Source organism: Fistularia commersonii, chromosome 16 (assembly GCF_037954325.1).
Source record: "Fistularia commersonii isolate RoL2024-O1a breed Wild chromosome 16, RoL_Fcom_v1.0, whole genome shotgun sequence".
Classification (NCBI taxonomy): Eukaryota; Metazoa; Chordata; class Actinopteri; order Syngnathiformes; family Fistulariidae; genus Fistularia; species Fistularia commersonii.
In genome coordinates, this window is record NC_141299.1 from 14,760,077 (window position 1) to 14,781,670 (window position 21,594).

The 21,594-nt window shown below is 40.9% G+C and overlaps 1 protein-coding gene across 9 annotated transcripts in view; it reads left to right on the top strand.

Moving 5' to 3' along the window:
• ephb3b (eph receptor B3b) overlaps positions 1 to 6,983 on the top strand; it is a 55,195-nt gene extending 48,212 nt beyond the window's left edge. For 6 of the 9 annotated variants that reach the window (XM_086162282.1, XM_086162284.1, XM_086162285.1 and 3 more), the window contains exons 15-16: positions 1,128 to 1,283; positions 2,922 to 6,983. In XM_086162282.1, coding sequence (XP_086018408.1) covers positions 1,128 to 1,283; positions 2,922 to 3,030 — 265 coding nt within the window. In that variant the 3' untranslated portion in view covers positions 3,031 to 6,983. The remainder of the gene's footprint in view (positions 1 to 1,127; positions 1,284 to 2,921) is intronic. The other 3 variants (XM_086162289.1, XM_086162290.1, XM_086162291.1) reach the window with 1 other exon arrangement.
• The last annotated feature ends 14,611 nt before the right edge of the window (positions 6,984 to 21,594 follow it).

Consider the following 21,594-nt stretch of genomic DNA (forward strand, 5'->3'; position numbering starts at 1 on the left):
ATCAGCGAAATCCCAATCTTTCCTGGAACTACAGTTGGTAACCATTTTAAAATGTAACTCTGCACAATTACTTAGATCCCAAGTACCTCCGTCTTGTCGGTTGCCAGCAAACATCCAAAAACCTCATCGCAAATAAAAGGGAAACTCAGCGTTCGAGCCTATCTCTATAATTACATTTTAATTAAGAGACACGGCATACACCGCAATCCTATTCAAGTTATCCTATTAAGTTTTATTGACGAAACCTCCCCCGCTTCGTATCTATGACAACCCGTGTTGTTGATTAAAACACAAACGTATTTTTTGGGTTCCTGGTGAATTGCGATGTGGTCAGAAGGCAACTGATTTTTTCCGTCGGGACTTTTACCATCGTAATGGATGTAGTAAATAAACAACGTTTGACCTATATTTCCATATTTCCTTTACATGGAACTTGCATTGCTTGGCTTTCGCGAGCTCGTTTAAACTCAAAGCGCGATGCAACTCCACGCGGCCTTGTCCAAACACTTTTTTTTTCCCCCCATTCGTTGACGTGAATGGGCAGACGAAACAATAGCTCCTTTCGCTCCCAACCACTTTGGAAACGGCCCAACAATAAGCCCGATGCATACTGGCGGTGTTTATCCTAGCTTTAAAGGAAACGAATTACCGCAGCACTCTAGCTCCGTTTTCTTTTGCCAAACAAACGCGTGTGTGCCCTCTACCGCATATACAGCTTTTTTTTCTTTTTTTTTTTTTTTTTTTTTAAATCAAAGACCCCCTCATCGCCGGTGAAACTCTTTTGGCCGAGCTATAAAACAATCGAAGGCAGATTGGATCCATCTGCTCCTTGAACGCAAGTGCGCGTACGTATCGCCTCACCTGCCGGCGAACCGACAAACCCCGCCGCCCGAGCCTCCAGCCAGTCTTTCCACACCCTCACACACACACAAATAACACGTGGCGGAGAGGGAGAAAAGACGACAAGGGTAGAGGGGAAGAGGAGAGACGGAGAGGTGGCACTCGGCCAGCGGGTGGCGTTTGGGGGCGAGGTTGGCCGATAGAGGCGATAAAGTAACCACCTTAACCCTCTCTCTCTCTCTCTCTCTCTCCTGTTCTCTTTGTCTCTCCTCTCCCTCCCCATGTAGGGTTTCCCAGCCCTTGCTTGACCGCTGCGTGCCAGACTATACGACTTTTACCACTGTGGGGGACTGGCTGGACGCCATCAAGATGAGCCGCTACCGTGACAACTTCGTCAACGCCGGATTCGCTTCCTTTGACCTGGTGGCCCAGATGACAGCAGAGTGAGTGGAGCGGATCCGGCTAATGAGCTCGAAAGTGACTTAGCGCGCAGTCGGCAATCGGTCACGCGGCGTTCGGCGCTTCCCCCGGTTCGATTCCGGGGGGGGCCGTGCAGGAAGCTCATTGGAGACCCTCAATTTCCTGTCTAGGGAGAACCCCACTTTTGGAGCGATCACAGCAGGGCTAGGCTCCCGTTTGGCAACCACGACTGCAGGACAGCCAGCAACAGATAAATAAATGAGCTTGAGATTTAGGGTGCACTTAGTATCATGAAAATCGACCTTGACAAAGTAAAAGTAAAGGAAAAAAAGAAAAAAAGACAACGGTATCATGTGTAAATTTGGTCAACAATTACCAAATGACCTTGAAGATTCACCCACTTTCTGCTGTTTACCAAACAGGAAATTATGTAATGGAAATTGGATGCCATCGATGATCAAACAAAATGAATCAGGATTATAATGATAAATAAATCATTCTCATTAGGTCTGTAACAGGCAACGGAGGTGGAGGTAATTTGTTTCAATTTGCTCGGGCTGACAGGTGTGGTGTACCGGGGCTCTCTGCTGCCCTTAATGGCCAGTAATTTCTCTAATGGTTCCCATTTATTATCATTTAATCCTCTGTCGCGGCACTGATGGGAACGGCAAAATGCGGGGGAAGAAAACAACAAAAAAACAAGAACACAATTTAATTCCTATGAATTTCCCGCAAGACACCTTCATTTAGCATTCGGAGCTGACGAAGGCGCGGCGCGTTCGGTTGGAGCGACGAACTCGTCATCAAAAGGCACAGCCCCAAAGTCACCCGGGCGGGCGCCGCGTACGATATCAAAGTTTAATTTTGACAATCGAGTTTTTTGCGTGCGTGCAATCGAACGGTGACTACGCGGGCCGCGACCGGACCACAATGGTCGGCTTATCGCCTCGTCTGACTGCTCTTGCTTTGTCCGCCGCTATCGGCGGGGGATATCGAGCAACAGGAAGAAAAAGGAGATTATTCTAATATTCCTGCGGTGTTAAACAAACAAGGCCGTTGCGATAAGATTACTAATTACAGCTGGAGCGGGTTTACTGTAACACGTGTTAATGTCAACTTTCATATTTTCCCACAGCACCTTAACCTCAAGGTTAAATTAACCCTTTACTAGCGCAACGACCGGCTTGTGCAGTAAAAGCCGTTTTTCGGGCGTATCGGGATATTGAAGTCGACACGGGACGCTTTACTGGGTTAAAATGACAGATTTGATTTTATTTGTGTAATAATTAAAAAAAAAACAAACACATCTCACCTCCGGCTAACCGGCAGGTCGCTTCCAGACTCCGTGAAGTCCGCCAGCTGCCGAACAGTAGCTCAATTTACTCTTTAATCATTAACCGGCGCATTACTGCTGCCCACCTGCCCGGCAACAGAAGCACGTTGCATTAGGACCAACTTTTATTACAGCTGGATGAGAATCGTCCTTTCGTCGACACCGACCATTTCACGGCCGATTGCCAACTTTGTCGCCTATCGGTTCTCCCGCCCGCCGAAGCCGGGTTAAACGGCGACCTTGGTTTTTTTTTTGTCCTCGGCGTTTCCCGACATTTTATTTCCCCCGCCTGCCGCTCACTGACATTTTCTTTTGTTTCGCCGCGCAGGGACCTGCTGCGGATAGGGGTGACATTGGCCGGTCATCAGAAGAAGATTCTTGGTAGCATTCAGGACATGAGACTACAGATGAACCAAACACTTCCTGTCCAGGTGTGAGCAACGGGACACACAGACCAGTGCAGTCGAAGGACAGCCAGACTGACTAAAGGGGGAGGAACTGTGCCAGAGAGAGCCATTGGAAAACCCTAGCTGCCTGACCCGTCTCTGCCAATTAGACGCTATGAAACTGGCTTGCAGTGCCTCTGACTATTTAATTGTGTGTTCTTTTTTTTCTCCCAGTATCAATTCCATTTCTTGTTTTTTTTTTTTTTTTTTCATAAATGTTTATTTCACTTCAATCAGGACATTTTGAAAGAGTTTACCCCCCCCCCCCCCCCCCCAAATACTCGCGCTTGGATTAGCGGCTCCGGTTTGGGTTGACGTTAGCATTACGAGGTCGGCCGTGGCCCCCGTTATCGAAATGTCACATCCGAATCCTAACGGGAGACCGTCTTCCCTTGACCCCCTCGACCCGACTTTAATGAACACAATAAATCGCATGGACATCTTCAGATATATACATATATACACACACACACACACACACACACACAAAGGAAGGATAATTTGATGTGTGTCTCCTTCTCCATCTTCATATTGAAGGTGTGTAATCTGAAAGGCACTCGCCGAAGTAGGTTGGGTTGAGAAAAGAGGAGAGGGTAAAGAGGCGGGAACGATGTCGACGTCACATCGACCGCCGCAGAGGTCAAGTTAGGGTAAAGTAACGTTTTTCTTCGGACTGTTACGTCGACTTCCTTAGCGAAAACATTTAGATGACTTCCTTACCATGATCAAAAGTGTCTCAGGATAGTTTTACACATTACGTCAGTCGCTCGTCAAACACATGAACATTTTTTGTTTGTTGGTCCTCATATGGATTTTTCTTTCTGATTTCCTGATTTTTTTTTTTTTTTTTTTTTGGCGAGATTTGTGGTTGCAAGATGGCTGGTCAAACTGAAGTACCCCAACCGGACACTTCTTGTGATTAAGGGGAGACACGGACTTGGCAACACAAGAGCCAGACCACTAGGCCTTTTGAGTGCATATTTCCGTGTGTGTGTGTGTGTGTGCGTGTGTGTGTGTGCGCGGGTGTGTGTGTGTGTGTGTGAGAAGTTCTGTGCGTGTGTGTGCGTGCCTGAAGGTGCTGGTGTGTCACGTTGCACACAAGTATACTGTATAATACAGCTTCCGCTATTTGCCACTGTGGTGAATTAACGCATGAACTGAAACCATGACATGAATCAAATATATCTGAAACAATTACACTATATTCTGTGGACAACTGTTAAACAATCTTTTTTACTGAATTGAAAAATGAACTTCTGATATACAGATATGCATATATATATATAAATATATATGCATCACACAGAGGAAGCGTTATGGACATCTTACTTTCTACTTATTATTATCTGAATCTAGAAATAATCAAAATTATTGTTTAAATTTCTTGACCCCCCCCCCCCCTTCCCCACCTTACATGTATTTATTTGTACCTCGTTCATCTCTCGACCCCCTTCCGTGCTCCATCGCCGCCGCCACCAACGCCGTGACCCAAATGGACCGTAGAGAATTTCAAACAATGGACTTGGAACAATCAGAAGACAAACTCCGGGAGGATTCAGCTACTGAATTCACGCCTATGAAACAAAATAAATTGCAAATGAATTGGATATTGTATTTTTGTTGTTGTTCTAAACAGCCTGTACATGTTTTGTAACTCAAAAAAAGAAAAAAAGAAAAAAAAGAAAACTCGCCGAATAAGTAAGGAAAAAAAAAAAGAGTGTTTTGACAAAAAGGAAAAAAAAAAAAGTGTTCACGTGAAATGATTTTTTTAAAATCGTCCCGGAGTGAGGACGAGGAGAAGAACCGGTAGATGATTGACCCACGAGGGATATTTACCACCCCCGGGTGATAATCTGACCTTTGACCTCGATCGACTGTTCCCGACCTCGTCCGCCGTAAAACGCGTGCCCGCGTGATTGTTTTTAAGATAACGTGCGCCGCTCGAAAAACGGACGGGAAGCTTCCTCAGCCCGTTGTCGTCCTCAGCGCGAGCAGAATATCCGAATCCCCGGGCTGCCGTATCAATACCCGCCAAGTTTACGACCCGAAAACCTCGAGGAAACGGATCAGTCGTTCTCCACCGCCTCCGATCAAAGGAAATCAATATCATCTTTTTTTTTTTTTTTTTTTTTCGTAACAGCCGATCGTCTTTTAATACGCGCGATGGGTTTAATCACGCGATCTGCAGTTTACACACAGGAGATCCCCGTCGGGGAACCCAAAGCTGTCACAGTACAGAAACGTATTGGTCTTTGTCCATCAGGGTGATAAATGCAGCAGGCAATCTGACTTTGCGGGGAACTCAAGTACATGGCGAACAGAGACATATGGCATGCTGACCTATCATTATCTCTCTTCATTTCCTGCCCGGCCCTCCAATCATCCTGTCTCGGCTCAAGCTGTAGCGTGATTAGTACGGCGCAGGTTCAACAGCTCTGGCATGCAGGCCACCAAAAAAAAAAAAAAAAAAAAAAAAAATCTGCAGTCTCCCTCCCATTCTGCTGAATAGCGGGCGCTTTTAACAGAGTGTGACTGAAGGCCATGAATTAAGGGGTAAGGCTGCTTCACTCTTGTGAGCTTTTAGAGTCTCTCTGAACGGGAGCTGATGAATGCAATATGTGAATATTATGTGTTTAGGTGTGTAATGATAGCAGAACGGTAGTGGCCATGCAGAACTGTTGACATATTACTATTGTTTGATTCTGTAAATGCCCGTCAAAAGGCGAAACTTTTTTTTTTTTAACGCTTTTTTTCTTTCATACGTTTCATAACCGCTCCTAGTACACCGTAAAAAAAAAAAAAAAAAAAAAAAAGGGCTTTCTATGCTGTAACAATTGTAGTAGACGCTCGAGTACAAATATCCGTATCTGAAATATGTCCCAAATTCTCAATGACGCTCATCGAAGTCTCACTTCAACCAGATGTGTTTGACAACATTTTACGTCAAAAAGGCCCGTCAGTCCAGAAAACAGAGTAGAGCTGATTTTTGATTCGGCAGTTTGCTTCGGAAAAGAAAATCCAAATATTTTCCCAGTCACCAACTGCATTAAGTGAATAAGCGCGGATGTTGCCGATTCACGATCGGCAAAAAAATTCTGTCGCGAATTTGAAAATAAAATAGCGGTGCTTCGGCCCGAACCACATGATAAGGCACACATGGTGGCTCCGGATGTGAAATTTTACTCGACAAACTCAATTTGACCGCGGGTAAGCCACTAAACCGGCAATCTTCTTTAAATGATTAAATTGGCTCCGCATTAACTACAGACAATTCACCTTTTTTTTTCTTTCTGTCTGTACACATCCCTGTTATCTAACATTGCTCTTAGGATGGACAAATTTTTATTTGTGTCTGTGAGAGTGCGTGTGGATGGAAAAATCTGATCAGTTTTAGTCAGATATGGTTGTTTCTCTGCAGACGGGATTCAAACCCAGCACTCTTTCTTATTTTTTTTTTTTTTCTCTGTAATTTATATCTCCCAGAATGATCATCAATCACACGTAGCCAACTTTCCTGTTACCTTTTCGCTCAAAATTTACCGTCCATCTTTGATTCAGTTGTCTGTTTAAAGTAATTATAGGCAGTTTTTTCAGTTTTTGTATGTCCGCCAACATGCTCACAACAAAATAAGTCCTTTTTTTTCGCCCAATTTTTACAAGTTACTTCATGGAAGGAAGTGAAAAGTCAGAGCATTTGGTAAATGGAGAGTGAAATGGGAGGAAGGCTGAGATGAAGCCCTGGGAATTGTTCAATCCTCTTTTAAGTACTGAGATGTATTTAAGGGTGCAGGCATACACAACAAATTACAAAACGACAATGATGATGATGATGATGATGATGATGATGATGATGATGATGATGATGATGATAATGATGCATTCTTGTAGAAATATTTTTAAAAAGACCCTTTTGCAATTAAATTATTGTAAGAAATGTGACCCGATCTCCTGTCTTTGTGATGTCTTTAAGCCACAATATCTGATGTGATTCATGGTTGTCTCTCTTTTAATAGATTATTCTATACACACACACACACACACATGAATTATGTATGCATTTAAAAAAAATATATAAAAAATATAAATGATATATATATTTTTATTTAATTTTTTGTATATCTATACACACACACAAAATATATATATATATAAAAAATTAAATTTAAAAAAAATTTATATATATATATATATATCATTTATATTTTTTATACATTTTTTTAAATGCATACATAATTCATAATTATACTTTTTATGTTATTTGTAATTTGTAACCTTCAGCATTTGCGTGATGATGAAATGATCATATTTGGGATCGGAAAAGTTTTTGAGGCATTTTGAGAGTGATTTCTATATACATAATTGACCTAATTGCTACAATCCCTGACATGTTTTCTACTGTCAAATAATATTTCGACAATACTTAGCCAGAGACCAGCCACCGCACACTGTGCATCTCGGTGGTAAACAAACATGTTGTGCGCTAATTATAAATGAGTTACGAGGGGGTAAAAATTCACGGGCTGCTATTTCTCAGGCAAACGGGCCCCAAGACTTTTTGTCAATCAAAAGTTTGTCCTCTACAGAGGGTCAATGACTTGCAACACAGAGGCCTCGAAATATCGTAGATCAAAACCACTAATTGATATGAGGCACACTCATCTCTGCAAGCGCTGAGCCGACGGTCTTGTTTTTCAAACAAGCGAAAGATGCTCAGATCATAGATTCCACCTCAAATGCCACCCCCTCTTGTCTTATCCCCTGGCTCCTTTCTTTTCCCTTTTCCCTGTCCAATTACAGTAAACACAGAGCCTCGGCTCAGTGGTCCGCACGTCTTGGTAGACCAGATATTTTCGGCGCCGCCTCCGCCGAAAAAGTCACTCCGAGAAGTTTTCGGTCGGGGGGGGATTAGGTGCCCCTAAGTTGTAACCTTCTTTTTCTTCTCTTGTTTATTATTTTGATAAATGAAAAAAAAAAAAAAAAATAGAAAGATTCCCGAACTGACTCACATGAAATTCACGTGAGAAATAAAAATGCGAATAAGGGATCTATGCATGGACACAATAAGTTGTGTTGACTGACTGGCCACTGCCCTATCGGTGCGCTATAAGCAGTACAATCTGTCACTCCCAAGTAAACTGTCGGCGAGATGAATCATGTGCCGTACGCCCGCCTTCAGCTATTGACGCCGTGTCACTTTCCTCCACGTCGGAGAATATCGATCGCACGCGAGGCCCGTTTCATCAAAATAAGTCATACGACGCGGAGGGAAGACGTATTGAAATGCCAATTAGAATAAATTTCTTATTCCCGCTCGGTATGCTGGGTTATATAAGAATGTCAATCAATGTATAATAAGTGATCATTTAGCCTTTAGAAGAAAGGAACAATATATATATATATATATATATATATATACACTTCAAAATCAAACAATTTCTCCCTTTCTCCTGGCGTTCCCCCTTGACAATTATCCATTTTTCTAATCCTGCAAATTCCTCACTAGATGCCTATTGTCACCCTCACTTTTTTTTTTTTTTTTTCCTCCCTGTCCTTTCCTTTTTTTAGCCGTAATCTCTCCTCTTTCACTCAGGCCGGGCTTAGCTAATTGGTCACGTCTGCGACACAGGGACCTGACATTAATTGCTGGACAAATATCGAGGTGTTTAGCCGCAGACCTGTCTCTGCTCAGTTGTACACAGACGCGCTCCTGACTGGAGAGCCTAATTAATGCTATGATTCCATCATTTGCTAATTGGAAAAAAAAAAAAAAAAAAAAATCTTGCAAAAATGACTACGGTTATACATGCGTGTTAAAAAGGAAAAGATAAATGACTAGAAAATAATGACTGTGAAAGGGGAAAAAAAAAAAAATTAAAAAAATATAGATATAACGCGCAAATATGCATGAGCTGTGACACATTTGGTTGCACTAGTTTCGTTGGTCTCCGATGGATCTGTAAAGAAAGAAGTTTCACTCGCTCGCTCATTGTCTTATGGGCGCGTGGGTTTTTCTGCTGCGCCGATGCTAAATAATTCAATTTTATTAACTTTGTTTAGCTTCAAATGAAAGATCTTTCCTTTTTTCCCCCAAATACCGAGGCCATTTCTTTTTCTCTGTCTATTATTTGCTTTTCTACTGTCAGTTTCTCACTGAGTCGTTCTTTGTTCAATTCGTGCATTAATTAAGGGACCCGATTTGAACTGATATCCTATCCTAGTCATTGCAAACCGATCATAGAATTGTTTCACCCCTTCAGTAATCAATAAACATGACTGAATATAAATAAATGAATAAAATAAAAAAAAATAAAATAAAAAAAAAAAAAAACACATGCCTTGCATTTTCTTTACATAACATAGAATAGTTTGTGCAAGAAAAACATTTCCGAGCATCTTCACGCAAAAAGTATAACCCTTCAATATTTGCCCAGCCTTTTGCAATCTCCTCATCAGCGAAAAGGGGACGGGTCCTTCTCTCTGCCCCAGAACAACCGCCCTATTGTTGATTGTTTTGGCGCAGCTGCGTCGTCTTTCTGTGTGAAGTCTGAATATGTCTGCCGGGGGGGGGGGATAATGGCCGAAAAGGGTGGTATGGGGTGGCCCGAAGTTCACGGACAAAGCAGGACAGTCGCCGGGACTATGCGAGAGGTATGTCAGCATTCAGGTACTGCACGGCCATTGACCGTGTCAAAATTCCACAGGGGGGGAAGATAAGATGTCCCGACGGTTGCCTGCAGTTATCAAGATGGAACCTTAATTTACTGTAAATAGAGTATAATACCAGCGGCGCGGTGCATAAATCACTGTGGCCGAAAACAAAAACCTTATGATTCAACTGCACCGCAGTGACGCTTACATTATCAGTCACGAGTTTGTAATTTGTTTTTTTTTTCTAACCCCTTCCTACTGAGCCGGTGTCCTCATCTGATGTTTGACAAGCACGTTTTTATGCATCTTTTCAGGATATGCGCCGTTATATTTGCAAAGGGGTTCGGATACTCTTTACATCCACCCCGTCCGGCCATTCAATCCATCCTGCTAGACATTTAAGATGACGTATAAGATAATGTATCAATCGGCTAATGGGCCGGTCTTTTGTTGGCTGTCTCAGGTGATAAAATCATTAAAATTAACACTGATCATTCACTGTTTAGCTTATGTAATTATGAGGCATAATAACCCAACAAGCATCTGCTGGCCACGATTTTCTTTGATAAATAATCCAGCTGCGCCATTGATTATCTTGCCCACCAACTAAAGGATAATTAATTGCTCGCGCTTCGCACTTATGAAAGACAAGAATGACATTGCCGAGTCAAGGTCATTTTTCCTCTCCATTGGTGTCATCAGTAGGTATGAAGGTAAAGGCCTTGTTCCTGCCTGACATCTCATTAACCGCTCGTCGATATTTATCAGTCTTAATCAGAGCTGTGGCAGGTCCAGTGTGATTACTTCCTGAGTATGAAAGCAATCATACTTCGTCCTCCCCGCTGTCCTTGATTTACGGAGGGAGAAACAGTCTAGCCTGGTTTAGGAAGGGTGAGAGAGCTGTGTAAAAAAATAAAGATGATGGCATTGAAAAGTGCACATTCCTCTCTTCTCTATTATCCCTTTCTCTCTTTTTTTTTATTTTTTTATTTTTATTTAATTCTTTTTTTTTTTTTTTTTTTTTTTTTTTTTACAAAGATGCTGCTTGAAATGAAATACAAGAGCGCCAAAGCTTGGAAATAATGAACTGTGCTTAATAGAATAGAATATAAAAATAAAAATAAAAAAATCCAGCAGTTTTGTACAAGGGTATGACCACCATGAATAGATGAATTAAAAATCTCCTCATTATTATTTAATGCCTAATGAAAAGTTTGGACCATCAGAAATTATATTTTCATTTGACTTATTTGATAAACTTCTTGTTTTTTTGAACAAGGTTGTATTAATTTATGCTTATATCATCTTTTTAAAGTCAAAAAATGTCATCGACCGCAGTTCTCTATTATTATTATTTTAATGTGTCGGCGGGGGAATCATTTTTTACAATTTTACAATGCAATTTCCTACTATTATTTATCATTGTTATGTTTTACTTGGAGCTCTGGCACAACAATTTCCTTCCGGATAAATAAAATGGTTCTTATTCTTGCTCTTGTTCTTGTTCTTGTTCTTATTCTTATTCTTATTCTTAAGCTACACTATGTGAAACTTCTGCATTAACCAATACCATTATAATAATGTAGAAAAACTTTTCAGTCTTCAAGAATTAATTTTTTTTTTTTTAGGTCACTTTGACTGCATCCCGCAAAAAAAAAAAAAAAAAAAAAAAAAAAAAAAAAAAAAAATCCTTTTTGTTCATATTTCAACGGTTACAATTTTTAATTTACATCCATCATCGTTAGTCAGACTTTACTCCTTGACCTCGCGGCAGACCTTTAACAGGGCAAAGGTAAAGCTGACTAATGTCGAGTGGCAGCCAAACAAAGGTGGAACCGCAGGGGGGACGTCGGATAATGTGAAAGCATTCTTCGGGTTTTGCGGCTCCGCGGGCTTCGGAGGCGAGTGAGGTGTTTTTTATGCGGGACCGAGTGTCAGTTTGACTTCACCTTCTCGCGCCGTCGGTGACCTGTAAACAGCAGAAGTTGCCTGGATTTGCCGCGAAACAAAGACCGAGGGTAGGATTCGCCGCTTGAGCGTAAGGCGAACGCAGCGGGGGAATTCAAATCTTACCAAAGCACGCAAGAAAATTGGCTGAACACAACCGGCGCGTTTTTTGCATTTTTATTTCCTGTGTAAGTTTGTCGGGGGTTTGAGTCGATCGGTGTCGCCGGTGGCCGGCGCTTCTCGAATCGCATCGACGGGCGGGCAGGACCGCACCTTACGGAAGACGGCGATTGGAGGGGAAGGAAAAGAAAAAAAAAAAAAAAAAACAGATTTGCAACCCCGCCCGCGGTCAGATACCGCCGTCGCGCTGGACGGGGTCACGGCGAGGCCAGATCGCGATGCATCTCGGGTAACATGTGTCCCCGTTTCCGAGAGGGGACGACCGCGGTCGTGAAATCCAAAATGAGGGACAGCTGGTAAACAGAAAAGCCATCATTTCATTGAAAAAAAGTCACAGATTGGAATCCTCTAATTAGGCGCTCGCGTTTTAAAGATAGTTATTGCCCTCGTGCTACACCAGTGGGCAGTGTGTTTAATAGCTTTATTGAGACAAGCCTAAATACACAGCGCTCACATATAGCGCATTAACAAAGATTTGCATCGAGCTTAATTCAGCAGAGTGCGCTATCAGGGTGTAAATGGTGTCCAATGAAGAACAATAAAAGCTTTAGATAGAGGCATAGTTAGTGCCGGCAATTACCTCTCATTACATTCTAGATGGTTAGAGCCGTCATATTTAACACATGGAAAATGGGAGCGAAAGCTATGCGCCGCACATCAAAGGGTGTCCATAAACTAAGCTTCTGTAATATGATTAAAATGTGCCCATTCAGACAGCGGTGGTATTTTTACAATATTTTCATTTTGTTTCCATCAAATGGACAATTATGTCAAGTCGGATGATTTTAAGTAATTACGGCTATTAACCGCCTAACTTGTGAGTTTTGCGTTCTGCCCGTAACGGCGAAATATAACTGTTTGAGAGCGAGGCTGCGGTTTAACTGCTGGCGGATGGTGTTTATTTTTATGTCGTCGTACGCGGCTGCGAGTACGCGTGTCTTCGGAGAAGATGGTTTTGCTACGGCGACACGTGAATGCCCTTGCTGCCACATGGGAGCGGGAAGGAAAAAAAAAGGGATTAGTATCACCTCGGAAAAAAAAAAAAAAAAAAGGCGTGTTTTACAACGACAAAAACACACCTCCAACCGCATACGCCCCAGCGGCCCTGGGTGATGGGATAAAAAGCAGTCAGAAGAAATGCAGAAGCGCAGCCCCGGTTCACTGATACTGCAATTACACAACAGTTCTTGACGTGGAGTTATTTTCTATTTCTCAATTCCATTTACAAACGTAGTCTATTGGGATGCATTTGACGCCGTCAGCTCAGGAATCGTACAGATGATGTACATAAAAGGGTGCCATGTAGGAAGGACGCAAGCAAAAAATTACGCTGTCAGGGAAAAAAAAAAAAAAAGATATAAAAAAAAAAAAAAAAATTAAAAAAAAAAAAGAAAGTACCAGTAAAATATATACATCTAAATTAAATAAATTGAAGTAAATAAAATAAATTGAAGTAAATGAAATAAATTGAAGTAAATAAAATTCAATTTTAAAGATTGTCAGCAAGCTTAACACTTTACTCTTTGGCCCTTCCTTTACTCAAATGCAATGATTTTCAGAAAGTTCTGCAAATGCTGCACAGCTACTTAAAGGAAAATAAACAATTTTGCAGACCATTTATGTCTGGGTTTCTGTTTGTGATTCATGTTTGAGTCACATTTTCACAATTTTATTTGCTAAAATATTGAATGAAATGCGCTGTGAAGCACTTGTTAGTTTCTACGGATGTAATGGAGAGACAAATATGCAAATACGGAGTTGTAGAACCAACAAAAATGTTGACTTTTCAAACAAGCTAACCGTCAGATTGAGGTTGCTCGACTGCTTGCGCTCCGTCTTGCATTAGGTGGTCAATCCCCCTTTGCTTGAGCACAGCCAAAAATCTAGTGATTATTGGCAGACTTAAGACTTGCCTGAAACCATCGTCTGTATTTGCTCGTAAACGCTTTGCACAAAACTTCAACTGCGGCTCAAATTACAGGCAAACTCCAATGCCTATTTCACCTTGAAAATCATGGCAGTGATGAATCTTTTTCAGGATAGCGAGGGAAGCAAAACGCAATTAAATCGATTTGATGACAACAGTGGAAATCTGTGATTATAGCTCGTCCTTTTCTTGTGAAGTACAAATGAAAAAAAAACACAAGCAACCTTTTTTTTTTTTGTTTGTTTTTCTAAACGGACACCAGTTTCTTATCATCCTGCTCTTTTGTTGATTTCCCTCGCCATTACACGTCTGCGCCGCCCCGTCTTTGTCTAATGCCATTGTTATAATCCTCGTCACCATCTGCCCCTGAGACTAAGGGTCAAAGAGCGGTCATGTTTGTTAAAATCAAATTCATATCCAGTCAGAAATGAACGCGTTATTAGGTTTTCCGAGGAGACAAGCTGTTCCTACCTTCCTCATGTTTTTTTTACCGCGCACATGCTCTCTTTCTCTGTGTTCTCCATCTTCACTGCTGACACAAACCCATGACTGAGGAAATGAAGGGTGCATGCTATCAATGGAGCTTGTAAACTGAACAGTAGCCGTGTTTGTTCTGTTATTCCGTGACCGTAGAAGTCTTTGCACGCAAACTGATTTTGCTTACACTGCTCACCTGAACAAGCATTTTACTGTATCCTTCGTATCGATAATTATCTTTGCAGATATACAGTATGCTCTCTGCGTCATTTTTCTGAATATCTCTTGCTACCATTAATTTTTAACCTTAATCTTGTTAGTTATATTTCACAGCCTCCATTTTTTTTCTTTTTTTTTGGGTGTAACTTGCATAGAAAAACTACAACATTTTACTGAACGTACAGGCAAAAGAGATCAGTGTAACGTATCCTTTATATCATATGATAGTTTAAAGAATAACAGTGTTATATATGAAATAAAATAAAATAAAATAAAATAAAATAAAATGAAATGAAATGAAATGAAATGAAATAAAATAAAATAAAATAAAATAAAATAAAAGTCTTGAGCATTTTGTGAGGGCATAGAGTTTTAATGCTCTTGGAACAAGATGTACCACAAAAAGGAGGTGATTGCCAACTGTGATGAATGGCTTTCAAAATAACATAAAATAAAATTAATTAAAAAAAATAAAATAAAATAAAATAAAATAAAATAAAATAAAATAAAATAAAATAAAATAAAATAAAAGTCTTGAGCATTTTGTGAGGGCATAAAGTTTTACTTCTCTTGGAACAAGATGTACCACAAAAAGGAGGTGATTGCCAACTGTGATGAATGGCTTTCAAAATAACATAAAATAAAATTAATTAAAAAAATAAAAATAAAATAAAATAAAATAAAATAAAATAAAATAAAATAAAATAAAATAAAATAAAATAAAATAAAAGTCTTGAGCATTTTGTGAGGGCATAAAGTTTTAGTTCTCTTGGAACAAGATGTACCACAAAAAGGAGGTGACTGCCAACTGTGATGAATGGCTTTCAATCAGACGACAAAATGGGTTCACACACCTACTGGAAGGGTTCTAGTCAGATAATTGCCATTTGCAAGAGTGTATCCGGATTACTCTGAATGGGAATAATTTCAATCTGATGGGGTTCATCAGCTGTACGTGTAAAAAAAACATTTAACCTTGCGAAAGATTAAACGTCTTATTGAGCACCATTTATCGATAATTTATTTTCACCTAAGAGAAAGTTAAACTAAATTGTGAGAAATTTGAAAGTTTGTCGTGGGTTGGTGGGTATTTTGCTGACATTGGATTTGGCAACGAAAACACTTTTCATCAATCTAAAGAATTTAATCAACATATAGCCTAGAGGGATTTCACTATTGTGTAAAGATGTATGGTCTTTTATTGCACAATTCTCACAATCATTTTTAGCCAGCTGGAAGTCTGGATTACAGTCCATTAATTTTTAAGCGGCAAATTCGTGATTTTTCTACACACACACGCGCCTTAACGTTCAAGAAAACTTCCTCTGATAATGTGGAACTGATTTCAGTCAGGAAAGGAATACTATTATAAATAAATGCAGTCCTGGGGCCCAAAATAAAATAAAATGAAATAAAATAAAATAAAATGAAATAAAATAAAATAAAATAAAATAAAATAAAATAAAATAAAATAAAATGAAATAAAATAGTTCAATTGAAAAAATCCCTATGCATTTGAACATGTACATGTGTATTTATAATTGGAATAGAATGCTGATCTATATGTAAAAGAATTTGAGTGAGAAATATTATATATTATATATAAATATTATATCTTTCAGCAAAGAATTACTACGTCGCGGTCCACATTGTTCTGACACACGAGGAGCAGTTTGGGTTTGTGTTGCTATCCTTTTATGATTTTCATTTTTGTCTCTGTGTTCCTTTTTTGATCGGTTTCAATAATATATTTAAGTTTGTCTTTTCTTTGTGACTTTAACTTAAGAAATCAATACACTATTATATAAGATAAATGAACGCTGTTACAATGACAGCACAGTCGCTCCTGATTTACAAGTATTTTACCTTTGAAACTCAGTGGTCTATGCAACTCAATATTGTTTCACTCGCTTTCCTCAAAAGACTGGTACATTATCCAAACCCATTACCTACCTCTTTTCAATTCAAGCATACTTTGCCCCAAAGTGGAATAAAACACGATTAATGATTTCAATTACTGTGACCCCCGCTTGCCGTTTACAGTTCTTGAAGTCTGGGCGAGGGAGCTGTGCTGCATAAAAGCTGATGGTGAAGGACATTTACTGGGAAAATGATTCACTGAGAAGGCTGGCAGTTTGTGCTGGCTCATCTGTGTGTGTGTGTGTGTGTGTGTGTGTGTGTGTGTGTGTGTGTGTGTGTGGTGGGGTTGGGGGGGGGCGTGACTGTTGGAACCTCATTGTTGATCATGCTGTATTTTCTGCTGGCTTCAGATTCTCTGCAGAAGGTGTAATTGCGGCATCTACTTAAACACGGAAATCATGGATATAAACATCAGTGCACCTGTGAAAGTGAGCTGATGGGAAAAAAAAAAGATGAATTTATATATTTTTCTGATTCAAAGTGGTCGAGTATAAACGTGGACTGATTGTGAAGCTCAAATCATCTGGTTTAAAACCTCAGGTTCCAGATTTTGTTTTTTTAAGCTGCACAGTTCACTGCCCTTTGAGTAAATGTTAGTTTACTTATTCCATTACATTTGTCCATTCCACGCTCCAGTTGGTGCCACCTGTCTGGATTAAGTTATCTGGTTTGACAAAGTCACGGCCTCTCATTGACACACGGGACAATCCAAAAGTACGGTCCTTTTGTGAAAACCCGACAAGCACTTTGTTTCTTAGTTTGATCTATGGCTTGTTCATTATGTCATTTGTATTTACATGCAAAAGTCCTTTGGTAAGTGGAGTAAAACAGGATGGCAGAGATGCTTCATTCTGTCAGAGAAAACCACCGTCTTTGACCGCAAGTCAAGACTTTGTATTGAAACGTAAACAATCATCTCCCCAAACCAAGGGCGTACTTGTTATTGTAACCACAACAAGGAGGGCCATTAAACCATAATAAATTCATCATATACTAATTCCTATAAAAGCTGGCTTAATTAAACAGGCAGATAACTTTCCCTATTTATAATTCAGGGTTTGTAATGTTTAAATCAAGTCCGACCTTAAATGTGGTATCGATTTTGAGAATTTCACTGGTATTTTTAAATTTTATAAACAAGGTCAATGAACTAAGCTAACGCACGTGCCCGTGCATTCTTCATTTAATCTGCAGGGAACGGATTTTTCCTGAAGGCAACCTGTTTTAGACAAGTAACAACTCATAAGCACCTGCATACAGAGTTCACAAATTGCGTACGGTAGAAAAAAGAAAGGAATGAAGATGTAATCGCGATACAAAAAGGGTATGTGAAAAAAAAGTCTCAGAGAAAGTATTCGTGCTGGATATGAGGAGTCAATGGAAAGCCAATTTGTTCTCTTGATTGTTTTCTAAAATGTTTCGCAAACCTACTCGTAGGTATGCAACAAAGTTGTTCCAAGGATGTATCAAATGTAAGACATGTGCATTTTTTTAGGTAGTCCAATTGAAAGAGACAAAAGATTGAACTCTAGGATCATCTTAGGATTCTTGGAAACGTGGCGCAGATGATCGAAAAATTTTAGAGATGAATAAATAAACCAAACTGCGCAGTGCCGGACTGAGTAGAAGTAAGCGGAATTGTGGCTTATCGCTCTTGGAAACTAAAGTCCTGGTTCTACAAACTGAGCCCAACCAAACAAACTGTTTGCTTTGTACGAGAATCTCCCTCCTGCAGCGACGGGGAATCAGTTTCTTTGAAATGAACATATTTAGAAACATTAAAAGTGCAAACTTTTTGCAGTTTCGAGAACCTGTTCGGGAACGAGCCTGTTTTCCGGTGCGTTCGGACAGCACAGGAACCGGGAGCCACAGATGTTTGTCTCTAGAACCATTTTAGCTCCTAATCTGGAGCTTTTCACGGTCCCATAGGGACTCGTATGGCGTACGTGCTGAGTGACCGGTGGAACTCATAAGCCACGCCGGAGCTGAATTGCGGGGACTTACTATGATGGACAAAACCAAGGGAGAAATGGACCGACGAAAAGGTCAAAGGTCATCTGGCCTGCGCTGTCACAGGGGAGCTCTCCGGGCGCCGACTGCCTGCATGAATACAAAACTAAAGGATTCGCCCAGAAGCTTGTCAAGGCTAGATTTCTCCCTGAGATCTCTCTGCACTCGGATTACTCGTTTGTATTTCTTTAGCGCGGTTTATTTTGCGTTATCGCCAATGTCTTATGTGGTTAGCAGTCGGTCGGCGAGAGAAGCTTGACGACGTCAACCAAATGTGCCTGGTCAAAAACCGATTTCCATATGAAACAAAGCTGCTGCCTGTTATGTGTCGGCGCGCTGAACGATTATTTCGAGAAAAAGAAAAGCAAAGTCTGTCTTAAAGCTGTGCTTCAAAGCATGCTCGCGCCCCTTGAAGTCAAGGTGTGTCTATACCTGGCTGCCGACGGGTAGACAGCAATCCCATTTGTGCATAAGTCCTCTTTTTCATACGCCCAGCGCTAAGTAAATAGGAGGAGAAATAAAAGATAGAAATACAAAACAAAACATGTTAAGTGGATTCTTTAGTCGTCTGTAATCTGCCCATGCTGCCGAACGCCTCTGGAAATCAGCGGTGAGGTCAGACAGTAACAATATCCTTTTCAGCCGGCGATGAAAGAGTTTCAAGTCGTCCTCCCGTTTTGTACGGGCCTTTGTGCTCCTTATCCACTTATTCAAATCAGTATAAATGGCAAAGTGTCATATTAGCAGGCTGAGCAGAAGGACAAAAAAAAAAAAAAAAAAAAAAAACGCTTTGATATGGAAACAAAAGTGAAACGATGAGCAAAGGGGGTCTGATCCGCTGATCCTCTCCGGGTCCGCTTTGTGACCATTTCTTCTTTGGTGTAGCATTCGCGCGCGAGTCTGGCGGTCCACTTGCGCATGTGTGCAAAGGGCGGCGTCACGTACAATGCACAATCTTCACACACACACACACACACACAGACGGCCCCTCCGTGTTTTGGGAAAGGAATTTTGGATGGTATCAGCCAGCCAGACTGGGGCCCAGCAGATTGACACTGGACACGGGGTGACAGATGATGCGCGGGGTAGAAAGAGGGGGCGACCCCCGAGAGCACCGTAAGAAGCTTGAAGATGTCAGCACCGTATCCATCATCCCAACATATTCGTGAATGCAGACGCTGCCGAGTACAATCGTTAATTAGACGGGGCATGAACCCGCCCTGAAAGAAACCCGGAACATTCCTGCGTCTTCCCACCCCGCCCCTTTCTCCCTCTTCCTCGCCAGGAGCCTCATCTCTGTCTCATACACAAGTGAAGATGAGTTCAGTCCTCCGGCGCCCGGCCATTCCAGTGTATCATTTGAAAAAAAACAAAGAAAATCAGGGAGTGAAAGCAAAAAAAAAAAAAAAAAAAAAAAAAAGGGAATAGGCGGAGGGCGGGGGCATTCGAAACCCTTATAATGTTGCTAAACAGGATTAGAATTAGTTAGCGGAGGGGCAAACTGTCACGCTGAATAGGAGGGGGGGGCAACAAGGGTGGGAGTTTACTCTGAAGGGCTGGGTAAGGAAGACAATGGTTAGATTAGCCATTTGTGGGGTTTCTGGTGTCATTAACTGGCTTAGGGCCCCACAGACAGTCTCCTCTCCCATGCATGAGGTATCAAGCTGTGAAACTTGTACGTGGAAGTTTGCAAGGATGGTTTGGTGACAGTGGGGGTGGGGGTAGTTAGCCGTGAGGTGACCGCGGCGTACAGAAACATCCATGTGCTAAGAGACGACGCGCATGAATGGTTGTTCAATGCCGGCATTTTCTGTACATCTGCCAGCCGACGCAAAACACATTCACTCCCAAATTTGGCAGAGCCCTCCTGTGACACAAGCGTGCCCCCACCTCCCCCGTTCGCATCCCCCGGTCCCAATTCAAGGATCCACAGTTTGACATTTCTTTTGTCTTATTTGTCCCTTAAGGAGACCAGCGCCGTTTTGCATGTCATTGCACAGCTTGGGGGGGAAACATGGCCGACAGTTGGAGTGATCCACCCGGCTATCTTATGTCACAAAGAGAAGTGGAAAATGTCAACAACTATAATATTTTACAAATATATTTACCCTAGTGTGGGGCAAATGTGTTTACTTCATCTCCACATGACGGGTATTTCGCCATCAGATGTTACCCTTCTGGGTGATATCACAACAATAATATCACACCAATATCACTTTAAACTAGGGTTTTACTTATTTTATTTCCTGTTTATATATTGTATAGTTATTTTATTGCCAATGTGTATATTTTATGTATGTTTTATTGCCTATTTGGATATTTTATATACATTGTCTGTTTGTATAGTTTTATATTTGTATTGTCTTCCCATGACAACGGATGGAAATTAGCTATGAGCTACAATTTGGTACAAACATTTGTGCTTAATGTAATTGTACACTGTCCTAATTAACTTTTAAAACTAAAACTAAACTAAACACCCATTGCTTTGCCAACTCATTAGCTTACTTTGAGGATTTGGTAACATACAAACTTAGGTAGCCTACATTAAATAAAAGTGCTAAAAAAAACAAATGCAAGAAGAGGCCCAACGCAGTTCCGACTCATATTTAATATAATTCAAGTGGTTATTGTATGCGTGTTTGCAGCATCTTCAGAATAGCATCCCAGAATACACCTGACCGCAGACAATGATACATCAAACCAACAATGTCCCGTCTGAATGGTTGCCGGAGAATTCACAGCCGAGTAAAAACATTTGTTTTGAACTGATTACCGCCATCATTTCCATTAGAACTTTTGATGCGATGATGTCTCTGTGCAAATGAGATCCCGATTAATGGATCATAAAATTGTTCATTAGCACTCCACCTGCCAGAGTGGTACTTGAAAAAATGCTAATTGGTTGTGTTTTTTTTTTTTTTTCTTACCCTCCAATCACCTTTCAAGTGCTAGCTGGAGTGCAGTCACGCTACGACTGCAGCAACGTTTGGGTGTGAGATAATGGAATGAGGTAGAGATTCAACTCGGCTCCCCACGAAATTGCTTGCTCTTTGAATAAAGCAAAGCGTTTCACTCCTTATCTGTGACTAGTCGTTTCGACAAACGCTCAGACCGGAGGAATATGTTCGGATGTGCTTCACTTGTATCAAAAAGACTTATTTGTCATCTGTCACTGCGGACGATACGACCTTTAGAACATAAATTATTAATGATTTGTAATTTTT